General features: G+C 43.9%; 2 protein-coding genes across 2 annotated transcripts in view; one reads left to right on the top strand and one right to left on the bottom strand.

Moving 5' to 3' along the window:
- The window catches only part of LOC111959484 (collagen alpha-2(IV) chain), a 114402-nt gene extending 103431 nt beyond the window's left edge, over positions 1-10971 (top strand). Inside the window, exons 35-48 of the mRNA XM_023981085.2 lie at positions 29-210; positions 350-413; positions 2264-2338; positions 2545-2652; positions 2776-2883; positions 2989-3186; positions 3306-3422; positions 3564-3725; positions 3903-4001; positions 4133-4279; positions 4470-4586; positions 8337-8528; positions 8754-9040; positions 9170-10971. Of these exons, the coding sequence (XP_023836853.2) occupies positions 29-210; positions 350-413; positions 2264-2338; positions 2545-2652; positions 2776-2883; positions 2989-3186; positions 3306-3422; positions 3564-3725; positions 3903-4001; positions 4133-4279; positions 4470-4586; positions 8337-8528; positions 8754-9040; positions 9170-9424 (2111 nt within the window). The 3' untranslated portion in view covers positions 9425-10971. The remainder of the gene's footprint in view (positions 1-28; positions 211-349; positions 414-2263; positions 2339-2544; positions 2653-2775; positions 2884-2988; positions 3187-3305; positions 3423-3563; positions 3726-3902; positions 4002-4132; positions 4280-4469; positions 4587-8336; positions 8529-8753; positions 9041-9169) is intronic.
- Positions 10302-20667, bottom strand: rab20 (RAB20, member RAS oncogene family). Its single transcript, XM_023981277.2, has 2 exons — positions 20195-20667; positions 10302-13292 (listed from the first exon to the last, which is right to left on the bottom strand). Exons 1-2 carry the CDS (start codon positions 20382-20384, stop codon positions 12691-12693), a joined length of 792 nt encoding a protein of 263 aa, XP_023837045.1. The 5' UTR covers positions 20385-20667; the 3' UTR covers positions 10302-12690.
- Positions 20668-20726: the final 59 nt, after the last annotated feature.

Here is a 20726-nt window from a genome sequence, read left to right as displayed (position 1 = left end):
CTTCACCTTCCCCACTTCTCTTCTACAGGTCCTAAAGGTTTTCCCGGAGTTCCGGGTATGGAGGGCTACCATGGCGTTCCCGGAGACCCCAGCGATGAGAAGGGTTTCCCAGGCAACCCAGGGGCGCAGGGACTTCCAGGGCCAAAAGGAATGCCAGGTCCGACTGGATCAAATGGAATCAGCGGCTTTCCTGGGATGTCTGGTCACAGGGTGAGACCATGTAGTCTGGTTCCCATTGTATCTCTGCTGCAGCCAGCCCCCTTTATTGTTCATGCTAAACATGTTCTACAAACAGGTTAGACACATCTCTGTCCGATCTAATGTGGTGTTTCTTGTGTTTGTTTCTTAGGGGGAGAAAGGTACCCCCGGTGCCTACGGATCTTCAGGAGATCCAGGAGGGAAGGGTGTCAAAGGTATGACGCCCCTGTCTGTCCCAAATCTCACAGATTGATAAGTACAGTACCGTAGACCACAGGAGGTTGGTGGCACCTTAATTGGGGAGGACGGCTAGTGGTAATTACTGTAGCGGAAAATAAGTGGAATGGTATCAAACACATGCTTTCTACGTGTCTGATGACATTCCATTCGCTCCGTTCCAACCATTATTATGAGCCGTCCTCCCCTCAGCAGCCTCCACTGCCGTAGACGCCAGTAGTCATCCAAACTTCACTTTCCAGCTGTTTCAACTCAGTTTAAACTTGTCTTTGTTAACCTCTCTAGGGTATGTGGGACGGTAGAGTCTCACCTCGTCAACAGCCAGTGAAACTGCAGTGCGCCAAATTCAAAACAACAGAAATCCCATMATTAAACTTCCTCAAACATACATGTATTTTACACCATTTTAAAGATACACTTGTTGTAAATCCAGCCACAGTGTCCGATTTCAAAAAGGCTTTACGACGAAAGCAAACCAAACGATTATGTTAGGTCAGAGCCAAGTCACAGAAAAACACAGCCATTTTTCCAGCCAAAGAGAGGAGTCACAAAAAGCAGAAATATAGATMAAATTAATCACTAACCTTTGTTGATCTTCATCAGATGACACTCATAGGACTTCATGGTACACAATACATGTATGTTTTGTTCGGTAAAGTTCATATTTATATCCAAAAATCTGAGTTTACATTGGCGCGTTATGTTCAGTAGTTCCAAAACATCCGGTGATTTTGCAGAGAGCCACATCAATTTACAGAAATAGTCATCATAAATGTTGATGAAAATACAAGTGTTATACATGGAATTTTAGATCCACTTCTCCTTAATGTAACCGCTGTCAGATTTCAAAAAAACTTTACGGAAAAAGCAAACCATGCAATAATTTGAGTACGGCGCTCAGACGACAAATCAACCCAAAGAGATATCCGCCATGTTGGAGTCAACAGAAGTCAGAAATAGCATTATAAATATTCACTTATCTTTGATGATCTTCATTCAGAATGCACTCCCAGGAATCCCAGTTCCACAATAAATGTTTGTTTTGTTCGATAATGTTCATTATTTATGWATAAATTCCTCCTTGTTGTTCRCGCGTTCAGTACACAATCTAAACTCACGACGCGGGGGCAGGTCCAGGCAAAAGTTCAGACGAAGTCATATTACAGTCCGTAGAAACATGTCACACGAAGTATAGAATCAATCTTTRGGATGTTTTTAACATAAATCTTCAATAATGTTCCAACCGGAGAATTCCTATGTCTTCAGAAATGCAATGGAACTCAAGCTAACTCTCACATAAACRCGCATGGTCAGCACATGGTCAGCTCATGGCAGACCTTACTCAATCCCCTCTCATTCGCCCCCACTTCACAGTAGAAGCATMAAACAAGGTTCTAAAGACTGTTGACATCTAGTGGAAGCCTTAGGAAGTGCAACGTGACCCCATTTCCACTGTATCTTGGATAAGCAAAGAGTTGAAAAACTAAAAACCTCAGATTTCCCACTTCCTGGTTGGATTTTGTCTAATTTTKTGCCTGCCATATGAGTTCTCTTATACTCACAGACATCATTCCAACAGTTTTAGAAACTTCAGAGTGTTTTCCATCCAAATCCACTAATAATATGCATATCCTAGCATCTGGGCCTGAGTAGCAGGCAGTTTACTCTGGGCACGCTTTTCATCCGGACGTGAAAATACTGCCCCCTACCCCAAAGAAGTTAAGCACTTGGATTCGAAGCGAAAGTCCCAGGACTATTTAACATTTAAATAGAAGACTGAGTAGTGAAAGGCACTGGCTGAAATACGCCTCATTGTTTTCTTCTCCAGGTGAGGAGGGTCCCATAATCGACATGCCCGGATCCACAGGACTGAGGGGGGAGGATGGTTTCCCAGGGGTTCCAGGTGAGTCACTCATTGAGGCTTGCTTCCTTCATTTGCATTAGGAACTGGACTGGTGAGAGAAAATACAGTGCACCTGGTAGTGGTAGGCCTCCACCATATTGTTAACAGTACAGATGAAGAAAAAGGAGTCTAGTTTTACTAAGATGCTGTCTGAGATGTGTTAACATGGTAGCAGTGTTCCTGATGCCCTCTGTCTCTCCCTACAGGTCAGAAGGGCTACATTGGGAATCTGGGAGACAGGGGCGGTGGTGGTTTCCATGGTATTGACGGCATGAAAGGGGGGCCGGGAGAGCCTGGCACAGGAGGTCCTATAGGTAAGAGACTTGACTTCCTACCATGTTGCTCACATTTTTTAAATGAGTGTCATTCATTGCCTGTGTCTGACTGTTGCCTGTGTATGACTGTTGTTTGTGTCTGACTGTGGTTGCTGTCTCCAGGATCTGATGGTCAAGGAGGGTTTCAAGGCAACCAGGGTACGAAGGGATGGCCTGGGGTCCCCGGAGAATCAGGCACAAATGGACGACCAGGCTTCCCAGGACAGAGAGGTACACACACACACACACACACACACACACACAAACACAAAAGCACAGGTGTGCACACACAACACCTTTGCCTTATCATTGTGTTTGATCTGCTCCTTTCTGCAGGTTTTCCTGGACTAAAGGGTATATTGGGACTGGATGGACTGAAGGGTGAGAAGGGCATCCCTGGACTTCCAGGTCAGGATAACTTGGGAACCCCAGGTGTTCCTGGTGCTAAGGGAACGAGGGGTGAGACAGGTATACCCAACTCAGAGGTCGGGACCCCAGGATCGCTGGGTTTGAAGGGCGTTCAAGGACAACCAGGTTAGTCATTGCTCCAAAAGACACATTGCATCTTTTTGTTACAAGGTTTGGAGGACATTTAGTATTTCAAAGTATCTAAGACCTCCCCCTTCTCTTCTTTTTTTGTCCCTTGTACTCAGGTGACCAGGGCCAGGTGGGACCCCCAGGGTTTCAGGGCCCCCATGGACCACAGGGCACCTCAGACACACCTGGACCATCAGGAGACCCTGGCTTCCCTGGATCCAAAGGGCTGCCAGGTATAGTAGAGTGGGGAATGCGTGGATTTACAGTAGATTAACTAAGTATGTATCCTCTGGGATGTGGTGTGCATGGTGTGTGGGATGTGTTTGGTTGGTGTATGTATTTGGTGTGCTAATAATGATTGTTCTGTTTCATAGGTTTCCCTGGGCCCCGTGGATATCCTGGTGAGCCCTCTCCATATGGAGAGAAGGGTTTAGCTGGCCACTATGGCTTCCCTGGATTCTCTGGTCTGAAAGGAAAGCAGGGGGATCAGGGACCATCAGGCTACAAAGGACAGAGTGGAGTGTCTGGGAAGAAAGGTACAGATCATAGAATTATAGTAGCCCGAGTGGGAATTCCGAAATACAATCCAGAATTATGTTTTATTATCCATCGTAGATGGCTTTCTGTTTCACATTTGACAAGGAGGGATTATTGAGCTGGTTATTTTGTACTGAAACAGTAAAATTAGTAACAGCCATGKTTTTTTCCCAAAGGTGTGAAGGGAGAGCAAGGGATGATGGGAATTCCTGGTAGGTTTGGTTTCCAAGGAGACCGAGGTCCTTCCGGCCCAAAAGGAAGTACTGGACCCATAGGTAGACATCATCTYCCTCGGTTTGATATCAATCTGCACCTCACTATAATTCACCTGRAAATCACCTACACTATTATTAAAGTTTCCTGTTTCTCACGTACAAAATGTGTGTGACCTGGTCCGGTCCTGCAGGTTATCCGGGAGCCCCAGGTAACCAGGGCCCAGCCCCAGTCCCCCTCAGGATGCCAGGAGAAAGGGGTGCTCCAGGGCCTCAGGGCATCCGAGGACCAGAGGGGGTACGAGGGGAGACTGGTCCGAAAGGACCCCCTGGAGCTCCAGGTAGGAGKATCCAGCAGCACAACTACCTCATATTGTGTAACAATATTGTTATGTACTTCTCTATGTCAAATGTTGTTCTTTATACAAGTGCTTCTGTAGGATTGGCTGACTTTCTTCACTGAATGACCATTCCCCTCTTTTTGCTTCTACCTTACCCCTTCTTTAACCCCCCCCCCCCCTTCCAATTTAGGCTACCTGGGCCCCCAGGGGCAGAAGGGGATGCCAGGGGTGGGTGGCAGACCGGGTACCCCCGGGTACCGTGGGAATGACGGAGGGAGGGGCCACCTTGGTCTTCAAGGCATGGAAGGTAGGTACAGTAAGGCAGCCATGCCAGGGAATATAAGGATTACAGCAATCAGGCCTGGATTAAGGGATTAAGAATGGGAGTGAGGCAGGGAGCTAGTTTCCACCAGAGGGTTTGGGTCAGAGTGTTATTTGTTTGAATGAGCCGCAGGTGTTTTATGAGAGAAATTACCCATGGCCTGTAGGGATTATTAGTTATGTAATTAGTTTAGTGCTGAAGGGGCCAGGATTTTAGGTGGCTGATCTGAAATGAATTAAAACCTGTATTCCATTGACAGTTCTCATGGTTCTCTTGTTTTACCTGAAAGCAGTGGCGAACCGTGACTATAGGATTTAGGCCTTCAGAGGAACCAAAAATCTTCCAATACGTATCAAAAATCTAGAATATAACAGAAGAAAACATAGCTTCACTTAATGCGCCTGACATTATRTCTTCTGTAGTCAGACCATTCTAGTTCTAGTGAAGGAGGAACAATGCTTTTTGATGGCATTATGAATGAATCAAACAGGCCTGGCTGCACTTCGGGCTGCTGCGCACACAGAGACAGAACCGGCACAGACGCAACATGTGACACACAGTATAAAATAATGCAACCAGCCYGGTAGCCTAACACCACTATCACCAATAGCGAGAACAGCAGTGTCACATCAAAGGTGACAGGCTTGTGGTGCTGAAAGACCAGCGACCGTAATACTTGTGCACTTGGTTAAACACATWGACAGGCGACAGCAGTCACACACAGCATCAAATATTGTTAGAGTAAGCAGCCCATTCACTCCAGTAGGCATAAAATCATAACCTTACAAAAGCACAACCATTTCATTTCCAGAATGAAATGAACAAACCAGCTATTACTTCCCATTGCAAAAATATTTTATCACGGTCATCTCACTAACCGGTGATCTAAAGTTTAAATGCAACAATGTCATTATTTCACAGTCATTATTTTCCAAGAGATACTGTAGCTAACAGCAAGCAAGCTGCAACAACAAACAGTGCCACTCACCAGATGATAGTTTGTAAACGAAATTTGAAAGATAATCTTGAAAAAGGTGATGCTAATAACTGAGCAACAACATCCACCTTAAAGTTGAGAACAGCGGCTGCAGCCATTGTCACATTACCACAACAGAATCTAGGTAATGTTACTTGCATTATGGGAAAACTACAGCTTGCACCACTGATTATTTGCTTTTGCGCTCACTTTTTGACAATTTTTCTGTGCTTCCTATTGCAAGTCAAAATGTGATTGGTTAATTCCACTGTCACTCCAAAATTCTGTTGTAGTACAGTTGAATGGCAGAGGACTTCTGTCCAGCTTCTGAAGGTCAATGGCTGGTTGAGCCAGCTCGATTTTTCTACACAGAGATCACAAAAGAAAAATCTGGGATATTTTTTTATCTTCAGTATTAACCTAACCCTTCTCTTTCCAACACAAACAGAAGAGATGAAATCAGAAGATCATTAAAATGATTGTAAAGATGAAAAGAACAATATATACATAGAAGGGCCTCATGGTTCCCTACTGTCTGAAAGTGTTATTTCATGTTAAATTCATTTTAACCACACACAAATTAAAAAGGAACATATGAATAAATTGCACACAATTCCTCTCTTATACACAGAGGCATTTCAAATCGAATGTTATTGGTCACATACACATGTTTAGCAGATGTTATTGCGGGTGTAGCGAAATGCTTGTGTTTCTAGCTCTAACAGTGCAGTAATAAGTAATAGCTAACAATTTCACAACAATACACACAAATCTAAAGTAAAGGAATGGAATTAAGAATATATAAATATTTGGATGAGCAATGTCGGAGCGGCATAGACTAAAATACAGTACAATAGAATAGAATTCAGTATATACGTATGAGATGAGTAATGCAAAATATGTAAACATTATTAAAGTGACTAGTGTTCCATTATTAAAGTGGCCAGTGATTTCAGGTCTATGTATATAGGGCAGCAGCCTCTAAGGTGCTAGTGATGGCTATTTAACAGTCTGATGGCCTTGAGATAGAAGCTGTTTTTCAGTTTCTTTTTCAGGTCCCAGCTTTGATGCACCTGTACTGAACTCGCCTTCTGGATGATAGTGGGGTGAACAGGCAGTGGCTCGGGTTGTTGTTGTCCTTAATTATCGTTTTGGTCTTCCTGTGACATCGGGTGCTGTAGGTGTCCTGGAGGGTAGTTTCCCCCGGTGATGCGTTGGGCAGACAGCACCACCCTCTGGAGAGCCCTGCGGTTGCGGGTGGGGCAGTTGCCATACCAGGCTGTAATACAGCCCGACATGATACTCTCAATTGTGCATCTCTAAAAGTTTGTGAGGTGTGWTAGGTGCCAAGACAAATTTCTTCAGCCTCCTGAAGAAGGCGCAATAGCGCCTACTTCACAACACTGTCTGTGTGGATGGACCATTTCAGTTTGTCAGTGATGTGTACACCGAGGAACTTGAAGCTTTCCACCTTCTTCACTGTGGTCCTGTCAATGTGGATAGGGGTRTGCACCCCCTGCTCTTTCCTGAAGTTCACAATCAGCTCCTTTGTTTTGAAGAGGTTGAGTGAGAGGTTATTTTTCTGGCACCACACTCCCAGGGCCCTCACCTCCTCCCTGTAGGCTGTCTCGTCATTGTTGGTAATCAGGCCTACTACTGTTGTGTCGTCTGCAAACTTGATGATTGAGTTGGAGGCGTGTGTGGCCACACAGTCATGGGTGAACAGGGAGTATAGRAGGGGGCTGAGCACACACCCTTGTGGGGCCCCTGAGTTGAGGATCAGCGAAGTGGAGGTGTTGTTTCCTACCTTTACCACCTGGGGGCGGCCCATCAGCAAGCCCAGGACCCAGTTGCACAGGGCAGGGTTCAGACCCAGGGCCCCGAGCTTAATGAGCTTGGATGGTACTATGGTGTTGAATGCTGAGCTATAGTCAATGAACAGCATTCTTACATAAGTATTCCTCTTGTCCAGATGGGATAGGGCAGTGAGCAGTGCGATGGCGATTGCGTTGTCTGTGGATCTATTGGGGCGGTAAGCAAATGGAAGTCGGTCTAGGGTGTCAGGTAAGGTAGAGGTGACATGTGACTAGTCTCTCAAAGCACTTATTGATGACAGAAGTGAGTGGTACAGGGCGATAGTCATCTAGTTCAGTTACCTTTTGCTTTCTTGGGTACAGGAACAATGGCGGACATCTTGAAGCATGTGGGAACAGCAGACTGAGATAGGGAGAGCTTGAATATGTCCGTAAACACACCAGTCAGCTGGTCTGCGCATGCTCTGAGGACGTGGCTAGGAACATCGTCTGGGCTGGCAGCCTTGCAAGGGTTAACTCGCTTAAACGTCTTACTCACGTCGGCCACGGAGAAGGAGAGCCCACAGTCCTTGGTAGCTGGCCTCTTCGGTGGCACTGTGTTATCCTCAAAGCGGGCGAAAAGATGTTTAGCTTATCCGGAAGCAAGATGTCGGTGTCCGCGACGTGGCTGGTTTTCCATTTGTAGTTTGTGATTGTCTGTAGACCCTGCCACATACGTCTCGTGTCTGCGTCTCCACTTTGTCTCTGTACTGACATWTTGCCTGTTTGATTGCCTTACGGAGGGAATAACTACACTGTTTGTATTCGGCCATATTTCCAGGCCTTGCCATGGTTAAATGTGGTGGTTGGCGCTTTCAGTTTTGCGCGAATGCTGCCATCTATCCACGGTTTCTGGTTTKGGTAGGTTTTAATAGTCACATTTTAACCTCTCTCTCTGACCCCTAGGACACCGTGGTAACCCAGGTACTACAGGGTTGCCTGGCATGCCTGGACGCAGTGTGAGTGTGGGATATCTGCTGGTGAAGCACAGCCAATCAGAGCAGACCCCCATGTGCCCCGTGGGCATGTCCAAGCTGTGGGATGGCTACAGTCTACTGTACTTCGAGGGCCAGGAAAAGGCCCACAACCAGGACCTAGGTGAGACAGAGGATGAGAAAACCTAAAAGACACAAAATGTAAAAAAGACCACACAATTATTAGTTTATTCTTGTATCTATTCAGATTTTATTTGATATTTCATTGGCAGATAGAACCAATTAGGCTCTCTCAAGTTAGCATGTAGTGGCTGTAGCACTGTGTCATCCTTTTATATGAATACATGTATTGATTAATTGGTTCATTCAATGTTTCTATTGATCCCAGGTCTGGCAGGCTCCTGCCTCCCTCGTTTCAACACCATGCCCTTCCTGTACTGCAACCCCGGMGACGTCTGCTACTATGCCAGCCGCAATGACAAATCCTATTGGCTGTCCACCACCGCACCCCTTCCCATGATGCCTGTGGAAGAGGATGAGATCAAACCCTAYATCAGCCGCTGCTCTGTGTGCGAGGCTCCGTCTGTCGCCGTCGCCGTGCACAGCCAGGACATCACCATCCCACAATGCCCTGTGGGCTGGCGCAGCCTGTGGATTGGCTACTCCTTCCTTATGGTGAGTCTCTTGCTTCCTGTTCTAATAGACAGTCTAAAGTGGCCTATTCTAGTCTCCTTTTCATCTTTATTGATCTGAAAACACAGGACATATGAAAGCAATCTCTTCCCCTCCCTCGTCTYCCCACAGCACACAGCAGCAGGTGACGAGGGCGGTGGTCAGTCTTTGTCGTCCCCTGGTTCCTGTCTGGAGGACTTCCGCACCACTCCCTTCATCGAGTGTAACGGGGCCAAGGGCACCTGCCATTACTTCGCYAACAAACACAGCTTCTGGCTCACCTCCATCGAACAGTCCTTCCAGGCAGAGCCTGCCTCCGAGACCCTGAAAGCAGGCCAACTCCTCTCACGCATCAGCCGATGTCAGGTCTGCATGAAGAACCTGTGACCTGGCTCACACTTAGTCCCCTTTGACCCTGTGATGTAATTTCCTTTGACCGTACCGCCCCACCAAACACAATTCAGGTAGACATTACACTTAGGCACAGATCTAGGATCAGCTCACCCTCCCTAAATCTTAACCTTAGCCATAAAGGGGAGAACACAAAACAGACCTTAGATCAGCATCTTGTGATGACTGAAGGACTGTGTGAACGCTTCAAGTGGAGAGCAAGTGTCCTGTGGTGATAATTGGAAAAGAAGCCCCGGCATGAAGTCAACAGCGATATGAAATATACATGTTAATGTTATTTTTTAAATTGTTTGTTCTATTTGATATGGTGCTCTAACTTATTACCTCAGCTATGTTGTATACAGTGCATTTAGAAAGTATTCAGACCCCTTCACTTTTCCCACATTGTTACATTGCAGCCTTATTCTAAAATGACAAAGCAAAAGGTTTTTTCAACATTTTTACAAATGTATTAAAAAAACAACACAGAAATACCGTATTTACGTAAGTATCCAGACCCTTTGCGATGAGTCTCTAAATTGAGCTCAGGTGCATATTGTTTCCATTGGACATACTGTTTCTACAACTTCATTGGAGTCCACCTGTGGTAAATTCTGTTGATTGGACATGATTTGGAAAGGCACACACCTGTCTATATAAGGCCCTACAGTTGACAGTGCATGTCAGAGTAAAAACCAAGCCATGAGGTCAAAGGAATTGTCTGTAGAAACTCCCCAACCACAGGTGTGCCAAGCTTGTAGTGTCTCCAGGCTGTACTGAGTAAAGGGTCTGAATACTAATGTAAAATTTCAGTTTTTTGTTTTTAATACAAAAACACTAAAAACCACTTTGTCATTATGTGTGATTGATGGGGGGGGGGGGGGACGACAATTTAATCCATTTTAGAATAAGGCTGTACCGTAACAAAATGTGGGAAAAGTATACTATCCGAATGCACTGTACCTAACATGTTTAACTGACCATACAGCTGAAAGAACCAAAGATGCCTGTGCACGCACTGCTTCAGTTATCAATGAATCTAATGATTGATAATATTGATTGTGTGTGCACTGCTTCAGTTATTTAGATTGTTTAAGTGCGCTTACCTTTTATTATTCAGGTATACAGTAATGCCACTACACTAACCCTCTACCAATTGTAAATGAGGTTTGGTTGAGATTTAAGTGAGAAGAAATGCTCTTAACATTCAGTATTAATCTGCTTTACATCAAGTCTTCTTCTCACGTAACATAACATTTATGCATCAAGAGGCCTTACAGTGCAAACTGTTTGTTAACAATATATCAAGTGTATGTATCAATATATATTACAGCTCTTACCCATTCATATATTGTTTTGGTCACAAAATGCACTGATTTACTTTCCTACGTATATTTATATCCACTGAATGAACTTGATTTTTATTTTGCTCAGAACWAAAAAATATATTTTGTAAAATTGGCCATGAGTTCGATGTGCTATGAATCCATTGAATTCTATTGTAATTGAGTCATAACAAAAAATAAAATGTTTTGTTTGTTATACTTCTGCTGGTGGTACATGCATTGACATTCACACTTTAGCTKAAACAAACTATATCCCCCTATTTCTAAATGAGAAGAATCTTTTATCGTATATTTGAAAATATCAAACTTGTATCTTACACATATTGTGGTGTAGATTTGGTGCAAATTACATGAAAAAAAGGAATCAGTAAAAAAAAAACATGCAACAGAACACACCTAAGCAAATGTAAAGCCTGATTGTTAAACCAACATTAAAACATCTTTAAAATAGGATTAATTTACACAATTCAGTGTGGCCACCCTGGTAGTCAAACAATTACTGCTGTTGAACAAGGGCATATGTAGCTAGGTTTCCATCCATTTGGTGACAAATTCTCATGTGAATATTCTAACCACCACGAAAAGAAAATCTGCACTTTCCCACCAGTGGTGTGCTTATACCAAACGGATTTGTTGCGGATWAAAAAAAAGATGTGCGTGATGACGTAGTGAACACAAAATATACTTTCGCTTAAGTTTTCATAAAAACTGTTGCGTTAAAATAGTAAATGTGCTACTCTGGTCTTGGCACGTGTGCTCTAGCCAACAGCTCACAGATACAGTTTGGGTAGGCTTAGTCTACGTGATGAGATTRTGGATATTTTTATTGGTCAAACGGCAGTCAAGCATCGATAATCACGTCACCAGAATAAGACCCTCGATATTTATTTATCAAGCTCATCACCTTGCACTTTCACCACCGTGTGAAGTTCATCATAACTTATTTTATCTGTAGCCTAATAAACTACGTTTTCCCGAGTCGTATTGGGGGACCACACACACAACATATCATCGTGTGCCTCCCAAGTTTACTTCGATATGCTGGTTATTGTAACAATATCTGCGTATAAAGGCATTTCCACCAACATTTCTAGCGCAATTAATTTCACCGACAGAAGGATGCCACCATGTCAAACGAACAAATCTGTTGGCGTTTATAAAATTGTACCGAAACTTCCTGTTTCCGTCACAGTTGTCAGGATTTTTTTTTATATACAGAATGACTACTCGCAAAAAACTGTGGATGGAAACAAAGTTACTGACATTCTCATTCCAAAAAATGAACAAAAATTCAATGATTGATTTATAAACAGGTGAACTGTGTACCAGTAGCCTATTTCCCATACCCATATGCAGGTTGACATGTCATGCATCTTGCCCTAGAGCCAATAGATGGGCCACCTGCAAAGTCAAAATTGATTATATTGTAAAAAATTAATGAAAACAAAAAAATAGCTTTTTGCTCTTAATTTAAGGTTATGGTTAGCAGTGTGGTTAAGTTTAAAAATCTGATTTTATGACTTTGTGGATGCGCCAGCTAGTGACCACTCTGCCGAGAAGATTAATTACAAAAGATGCTAACCTGCTCTACACATACAGAAATTCTGGCCTGAACTCAAGTCCATACAGAACCTCTCGAAGATGTTTAAAATCCAAGAACTCCTTACTCCAGCTCTCCACTATAGTACTTTCTGGCTCATTGAAAGAATAATTAAATTACTTGTTTTAATTATTAATTTGATTGACAGCTTGATTGAAAGAATGTGTGTGCAGGTGTGTGTGTGTATATCAACAGTCACCGCTGAAAATTCTCAGAATGTCCTGGGAGACCAATACAGATGACATGAACTCAGCTCTTTACGGTCAGTCTAAAACCCCCAAACAGTTTATCCATCCCTCCCCACCTCCCCCTAATCCCTAGCAGCAGGCGGCCCTAGCCCGTTTTCCTGTCCCTTTGCACTCTTCCAGGTCCACAGTGGGCGATCCCTCCCTCTCAGTCCTCTTCTTGAGGACGGAGGGCAGCACCATATCGAACAGCGTCTCAAAAAGAGCGTCCACGTTATAGCCGGTCTTGGCACTAGTCTCGAAGCACATCTTGTCCGCAGGCAGGCTGTTCGTCTCCTCCAGACCCTTGTATCTAAGGATCCTCCCATACAACGCCTCTGCGTCCTCCCGGCTCACCTGCTTGTTGACTGACACCCCTGACAGGGAGATGGGGGAGGCTGGAGGGGTGGGACAGGCAGAAGGCACCCTGGGCTCCCCAGTCCTCTCCCTGTCCCCCTCTCTCTGGTCCGCTGTCAGGCCATCCTGGTTGGCTAGCAGCTGGGCCTGGGGGTCTGTGATGTCAGCCTTGTTGCCCACGATGGCGTAGATGCAGTCATTATTGGCCGTGTCGGTGAGGGACAGGAAGCGCTCCTCCAGCTCAGCCAGGCTCTGCCAGTTGGTCACATCGTAGGTGAGGATGGCAGCAGCAGCGCCCCGGCAGTACATGGAGCCCAGCCCGTGGAACTGCTCCCGACCTGGGACACACACAGGGAAGGATGACCAGAAAACATTAGAAGCACACAGGAGAGTAGATGCATACACATAATAGTTGATATAGATTCATGATGTTCTTATATAGACCAACGGACACCAAGTAATAACAATAATAAATTCCATTTAGCAGATGCTTTTAACCAAAAGGACTTAGTCATGCGTGCATACATTTTTTACATATGGGTGATCCCGGGAATCAATCCCACTAGCTTAGCGTTGCAGGCGCCATGCTCTACCAACTGAGCTATAAAGGTAAACCAACCACAGACAAAAAGGCACGAGTTTAAAAAGAATGGGCTTCCAAACTACAGGTAGCCTATAGCCTACATATTACAAAAGGGAGAGGGCGGGAGATCTAAAGAGACAGCGAGAGAAAGAGAGCGAAACAGTCAGTAGCCGAAAAACAGAAGCAGCCATTGTTGTAGAATAACACAAAAGCTCTTCAGAGAGTGTGTGTGTGTGTGTGTGTGTGTTTCAGTACAGCAATCTCATCTGGGAGCCTTTGTGCAAGTGTGGAGTGTGTGAGAGAGCTCTTTGTTCAGAACATCATCTGCCAAATTTCCCAGAAATCCTGGGAACCTTTGAACTCGGTCCAAATGAAATGTTTCACAGGTCGTAAGATATCGAATTACAAACCTTAGGCCTGGCTATCCAGAAGTAGCTTGCCTGATACATAACCCACCAAATAAGGACAGCTGTGCTAAAGTCTAGTTTATGCTGACACATCCATTTTCCTGGGATCAAGATAGTTTGAGGAAGATTTGGTTTGAGAATAATCTCTACAGGGTAGAGAGTCGTTGTGGGGCAGCAGGGCTAGGGTCCTATTCTGCCCACAGATACATCTGTAGGGAGGAGGGCCAGTCAGGAAGACATGTGCTAGTTAGGGAGATGACTCGACACTCCAGGGTTATATTAGGTCCAGTATTAGGTCCCCCTCCCCTCTTAAGGGCTAAAGACGACGGCAGCCACCGGCTACTGGCTCTATAACTTCCGTAGGAAGTTGATCCACCTACCACTGAAACATCCATTGGTTGAAGTGAGACAATGTGTAAGTAAGTAGTATGTGTTTGGAAGTAGGCCTAGGCCTATGTAGGCTACTGTTTACTAAAAAGCTAACCCTCCCCAATAGTCATAAGAATTCAAGTAAGCAGTGAAATAAATCAGAGTTGAAACTCCCATAGAGAATAAGGAACCAATACCGTGGCTGTTTGACAATGGTATTTTCTGTTCTGTTCCCCTTTCATTTGCTTAGTTTCTGATACTATAGACTTTTCTGATATTCATTCCTTGCATTCAATTACAATACGGGGGGGGGGGAAAACACCTCTGGTTTCCATGATTGCAGAATCAGATGTTACACCAGTATGGTCAGCATGATGTCTGGCCGGGATTGGAGGATTTCGGGGAAATTACAACAATGTCTGAGCCCTTCTATATACTGTAAATCATTCACTAACAAGGCTCATAACCCCTTCCCCAAGAACTTCGGACTTGATTGTGCAATCATAATACTTCCTATTTTAACCTGTGATGTGGACATGGCAGGCAACAGCATACTGCTGAGAGGTCATGGGGATAAGGAGCAGGAAATTGTGTTTTGGTGACTCAGGGGTTTTTCTATCTTTCTAACACAACAACAGTCACTGGGCTTGTGTTAAGCCCCTTACTGCTTTTGACAATGGTGTGCAAAGCAAACACACACTCGTTTTAGCATTCTGTCACCAGTTTCTTACAGTAAGTCAACCAAAATAATTTTGCTTTTTCTAATAGTCGTAATATTCCTTGTGTCATATAACCAATTCACCTTTCTTTCACCTGCTGTGATTTAAGATGATTTTGATAAATGTTTACCCAAGTTCAAAGCACTGATATATCCCAACCTCTCATCTCACCTGTTATTATAAAGTATCAGAAGTGCCCATTTGATACAAATGACCAAAACAATTCATATCATTACTTCCAGGTTACAACCTCCAATGAGGCGAGGGCATTAGCCCCACAAGTGTGCCAATCAGGATTTCAAAAACACTGAATGTCGAGTTTAGGCCTAGGCCTGTGTGTCTTTCTGAAAATTAGGTCTAATAACCCAAAACATAATTCATTGAAACTCTGGTCAATACAATATTGCATATACAGTTGAAGTCGGAAGTTTACATACACCTTAGCCAAATACATTTCAACTCAGTTTTTCACAATTCCTGACATTTAATCGTAGTAAAAATTCCCTGTCTTAGGTCAGTTAGGATCACCACTTTATTTTAAGAATGTGAAATGTCAGAATAATAGTAGAGAATGATTTATTTTAGCTTTTTTTTCTTTCATCACATTCCCAGTGGGTCAGAAGTTTACATACACTCAATTAGTATTTGGTAGCATTGCCTATAACTTGTTTAACTTGGGTCAAACGGTTCAGGTAGCCTTCCACAAGCTTCCCACAATAAGTTGGGTGAATTTTAGCCCACTCCTCCTGACAGAGCTGGTGTAACTGAGTCAGGTTTGTAGGCCTCCTTGCTCATACACATATTTTCAGTTCTGCCCACACATTTTCTATAGGATTGAGGTCAGAGCTTTGTAATGGCCACTCCAATACCTTGACTTTGTTATCCTTAAGCCATTTTGCCACAACTTTGGAAGTATGCTTGAGGTCATTGTCCATTTGGAAGACCCATTTGCGACCAAGCTTTAACTTCCTGACTGATGTCTTGAGATGGTGCTTCAATATATTCACATAAATTTCCTCCCTCATGATCCCATCTATTTTGTGAAGTGCACCAGTCCCTCCTGCAGCAAAGCACCCCCACAACATGATGCTGCCACCCCCGTGCTTCACGGTTGGGATGGTGTTCTTTGGCTTGCAAGCCTCCCCCTTTATCCTCCAAACGATGGTCATAATGGCCAAATAGTTATATTTTTGTTTCATCAGACCAGAGGATATTTCTCCAAAAAGTACAATATCTTTATTTATTTCAACTTTATTTAACCAGGTAGGCTAGTTGAGAACAAATTCTCGTTTGCAACTGTGACCTGGCCAAGATAAAGCAAATCAGTTTGACACAAACAACAACACAGAGTTACACATGGAATAAACAAACATAGTCAATAATACAGTAGAAAAAGTCTATATACAGCATGTGCAAATGAGGTAGGATAAGGGAGGTAAGGCAATAAATAGGCCATGGTGGCGAAGTAATTACAATATAGCAATTAAACACTGGAATTGTGGATGTGCAGAAGATGAATGTGCAAGTAGAGATACTGTGGTGCAAAGGAGCAAGATAAATAGATAAATACAGTATGGGGATGAGGTAGTTGGATGGACCATTTACAGATGGGCTATGTACATGTGTAGTGATCTGTGAGCTGCTCTGACAGCTGGTGCTTAAAGCTAGTGAGGGAGATATGATTTTTGCAGTTCGTTCCAGTCATTGAGGGCAGAGAACTGGAAGGCAGGGCGGCCAAAGGAAGAATTGGCTTTGGGGGTGACCAGTGAGATATACCTGCTGGAGCGTGTGCTACGGGTGGGTGCTGCTATGGTGACCAGTGAGCTGAGATAAGGCGGCACTTTACCTAGCAGAGCCTTGTAGATGACCTGGAGCCAGTGGGTTTGGTGACAAGTATGAAGCGAGGGCCAGCCAACGAGAGCGTACAGGTCACAGTGGTGGGTAGTATATGGGGCTTTGGTGACAAAACGGATGGAACTGTGATAGACTGCATCCAATTTGTTGAGTAGAGTGTTGGAGGCTATTTTGTAAATGACTACGCCGAAGTCGAAGTCGAGGATCGGTAGGATGGTAAATTTTACGAGGGTATGTTTGTCAGCATGAGTGAAGGATGCTTTGTTGAGAAATAGGAAGCCGATTCGAGATTTAATTTTGGAGATGCTTAATGCGAGTCTGGAAGGAGAGTTTACAGTCTAACAAGACACCTAGGTATTTGTAGTTGTCCACATATTCTAAGTCAGAACCGTCCAGAGTAGTGATGCTGTACGGGCGGGCAGCGATCGGTTGAAGAGCATGCATTTAGTTTTACTTGCATTTAAGAGCAGTTGGAGGCCACGGAAGGAGAGTTGTATGGCATTGAAGCTCGTCTGGAGGTTAGTTAACACAGGGTCCAAAGAATGGCCAGAGGTATACAGAATGGTGTCGTCTGCGTAGAGCTGGATCAGAGAATCACCAGCAGCAAGAGCGACATCATTGATGTTTACAGAGAAGAGAGTCGGCCCGAGAATTGAAGCCTGTGGCACCCCTATAGAGACTGCCAGTGGTCCGGACAACAGGCCCTCCGATTTATCTATCAGAGAAGTAGTTGGTGAACCAGGCGAGGCAATCATTTGAAAAACCAAGGCTGTTGATTCTGCCAATAAGAATGTGGTTATTGACAAAGTCGAAAGCCTTGGCCAGGTCGATGAATATGGCTGCACAGTAATGTCTCTTATCGATGTCGGTTATGATATCGTTTAGGACCTTGAGCGTGGCTGAGGTGCACCCATGGCCAGCTCTGAAACCAGGTTGCATAGCAGAGAAGGTACGGTGGGATTCTAAATGGTCGGTAATCTGTTTGTTAAYTTGGCTTTCRAAGMCYTTAGAAAGGCAGGGTAGKATAGATATGTCTGTAGCAGTTTGGGTCTAGAGTGTCTCCCCCTTTGAAGAGGGGGATGACCGCGGCAGCTTTCCAATCTATGGGAATCTCAGATGATTGAACAGGCTAGTAATAGCGGTTGCAACAATTTCGGCAGATAATTTTAGAAAGAGAGGGTCCAGATTGTCTAGCCCGGCTGATTTGTAGGGGTCCAGATTTTGCAGCTCTTTCAAAACATCAGCTATCTGGATTTGGGTGAAGGAGAAATGGGGGAGGCTTGGGCGAGTTGCTGTGGGGGGTGGAGGGCTGTTGATCGGGGTAGGGGTAGCCAGGTGGAAAGCATGGCCAGCCGTAGAAAAATGCTTATTGAAATTCTCAATTAGTGGATTTATCGGTGGTGACAGTGTTTCCTAGCCTCAGTGCAGTGGGCAGCTGGGAGGAGGTGCTCTTATTCTCCATGGACTTTAGTGTCCCAGAACTTTTTTGAGTTTGTGCTACAGGATGCAAATTTCTGCTTGAAAAAGTTAGCCTTCGCTTTCCTTACTACCTGTGTATATTGGTTCCTAACTTCCCTGAAAAGTTGCATATAACGGGGGCTATTCACGTGGGCTTTTGTACCCGTTTCCTCCAGCATCTTCACAAGGTCCTTTGCTGTTGTTCTGGGATTGATTTGCACTTTTCGCACCAAAGTACGTTCATCTCTAGGAGACAGAACGCGTCTCCTTCTTGAGCGGTATGACGGCTGCGTGGTCACATGGTGTTTATACTTGCGTACTATTGTTTGTACAGATGAACGTGGTACCTTCAGGCATTTGGAAATTGCTCCCAAGGATGAACCAGACTTGTGGAGGTCTACAATTTTTTGGCCTGATATCTTTTGAGTTTCCCATGATGTCAAGCAAATAGGCACAGCGTTTGAAGGTAGGCCTTGAAATACATCCACAGGTACACCTCCAATTGACTCAAATTATGTCAATTAGCCTATCAGTAGCTTCTAAAGCCATGACATAATTTTCTGGAATCTTACAAGCTGTTTAAAGGCACAGTCAACTTAGTGTATGTAAACGTCTGACCCACTGGAATTGTGATACAGGGAATTATAAGTGAAATAATCTGTCTGTAAACAATTGTTGGAAAAATTACTTGTGTCATGCACAAAGTAGATGTCTTAACCGACTTGCCAAAATTATAGTTTGTTAACAAGAAATGTGTGTGGTGGTTGAAAAACAAGTTAATGACTCCAACCTAAGTGTATTTAAACTTCCGACTTCAACTGTACATTCATTGTCATTATGTTGACTTGATTGTCTGCATTTCATCACCCCTTATACCAACCATTTTTTTTTTAAATATGGTAAAAATCAACAATGTTGGCTGTTGGGCATTGCCCCCAGTCCAATATCTAACACCAGATCTGGAAAGATATAGCCCTTGATCATGACTAAGTTCGATTACATTACGCATAAGAGTCATTGAACGAAGGCGTCTTCTATAGGGGGTGTTTTGTTAAGCGTTGCGGCGCTCGGACTGAACATTAACACGCATCGCTTGCGACATGGTTTTGGAAGCATAAGTAACTCATCTTTCATATCAGWGAGAATTAATTTTCAAAAAAACAAAAAAAGGTTAAACAGAACATGTAAGGAAGGTCCTTGGACTAAAGAGTAATGTTAGGCTCCTTTAGTACAATATTGGGCTAGGAAGGATATAGCCTTACCCTTGGTGGATGGAATAAATATAGAGATACATAATGTGATGTTATTGTCCCTGAACATCTTGAACCTTGAAAATGTCTAACATCATAAAGTTTTAGTGTAGCACTATATAAAATCATGTGATATGACCTCCTCCACAGTGCCAACTAGAATTTGAGATGGGTTTTGTAGAATTAGTATAGACCAATTTCAGATTAACTATGATTTAATGGCAATTTAATCTGTCCAATATGACCTAGTCCAACATAATAGTAATCAACTTGTCCAACATCTGTAATTCTTGTCCAGTAGCCCATTTAACCTGGTAGGCCAGATCACTAATCTGATCTGGCCACAGTCACATGAAAGGGACTGTCCCAGCCAAGCAACCCTCAGGTGGAGGAGTCACGTACTCTCCACAGGTAAACACAGTGGAAATCAACAACAGAGCTGACCATTATAAAGTGACAAAGGTTACTCAGGCTACACTGATTGTTACACGTGTAAGGCCCCACTCTAAACAGGCTGTGGATATTAAAACAATTAGGAAAATAACGTAAGACCTACTATAAACGAGACCTACTCATAACAGTCAATAATGAACACCTTACCAGCAGTGTCCCAAATTGAGATATTGTAGGGTCCCCACTGTTTGAGGAAAAACGCCCCTCCGACAGTGCTCATGGTGTCTTTAAACTTCCTATCCGTGTACCTGTGGAGCAGTGAGGTCTTCCCAACGTTCATGTCGCCCAGAATGACAACCTTGACGTCGGGCTTCCTCATCTTGGAAAGCTCGGGCATGGTTCTTGCCCCGCGCCGCTTGGCAGCCTTCCTCAGCGGTGTAGCAGAGACACACTTCAAACTATCTTAACTTTACCTTCCTTTAGTTTACGGATAAAGGACAATGTAGGTACAGATTGCCATTAAAAAACATAGCTACTTAACATCGACAGATTAAAACACACATACATCGTCCTGGGTCTTCGATATTACTCAAGCGATTATCAATACAATCAACACCTCGATCTAACAAGCACGACTAATCGGAAGATCACCGATCTTCCCTCTCTCGTTCACTTGTTGAAAGTGAATTTCAAAGTTGTGATGAAACCGGAAGTTGATTTAAACACTTGGGGAGGTTCA

The sequence above is a fragment of the Salvelinus sp. IW2-2015 genome, linkage group LG36, assembly GCF_002910315.2.
Source record: "Salvelinus sp. IW2-2015 linkage group LG36, ASM291031v2, whole genome shotgun sequence".
Classification (NCBI taxonomy): Eukaryota; Metazoa; Chordata; class Actinopteri; order Salmoniformes; family Salmonidae; genus Salvelinus; species Salvelinus sp. IW2-2015.
Note: the sequence above shows the minus strand (reverse complement) of the source record. Positions and strands in the feature narration are given on the sequence as shown.

Coding starts and splice junctions, on each gene's coding strand:
- rab20 (XM_023981277.2), bottom strand. CDS start 20,384: ATGCCCGAGCTTTCCAAGATGAGGAAGCCCGACGTCAAGGTTGTCATT. Junction 13,293..20,194: donor CTCAATTTGGGACACTGCTG/GTAAGGTGTTCA, acceptor TGTGTGTCCCAG/GTCGGGAGCAGTTCCACGGG.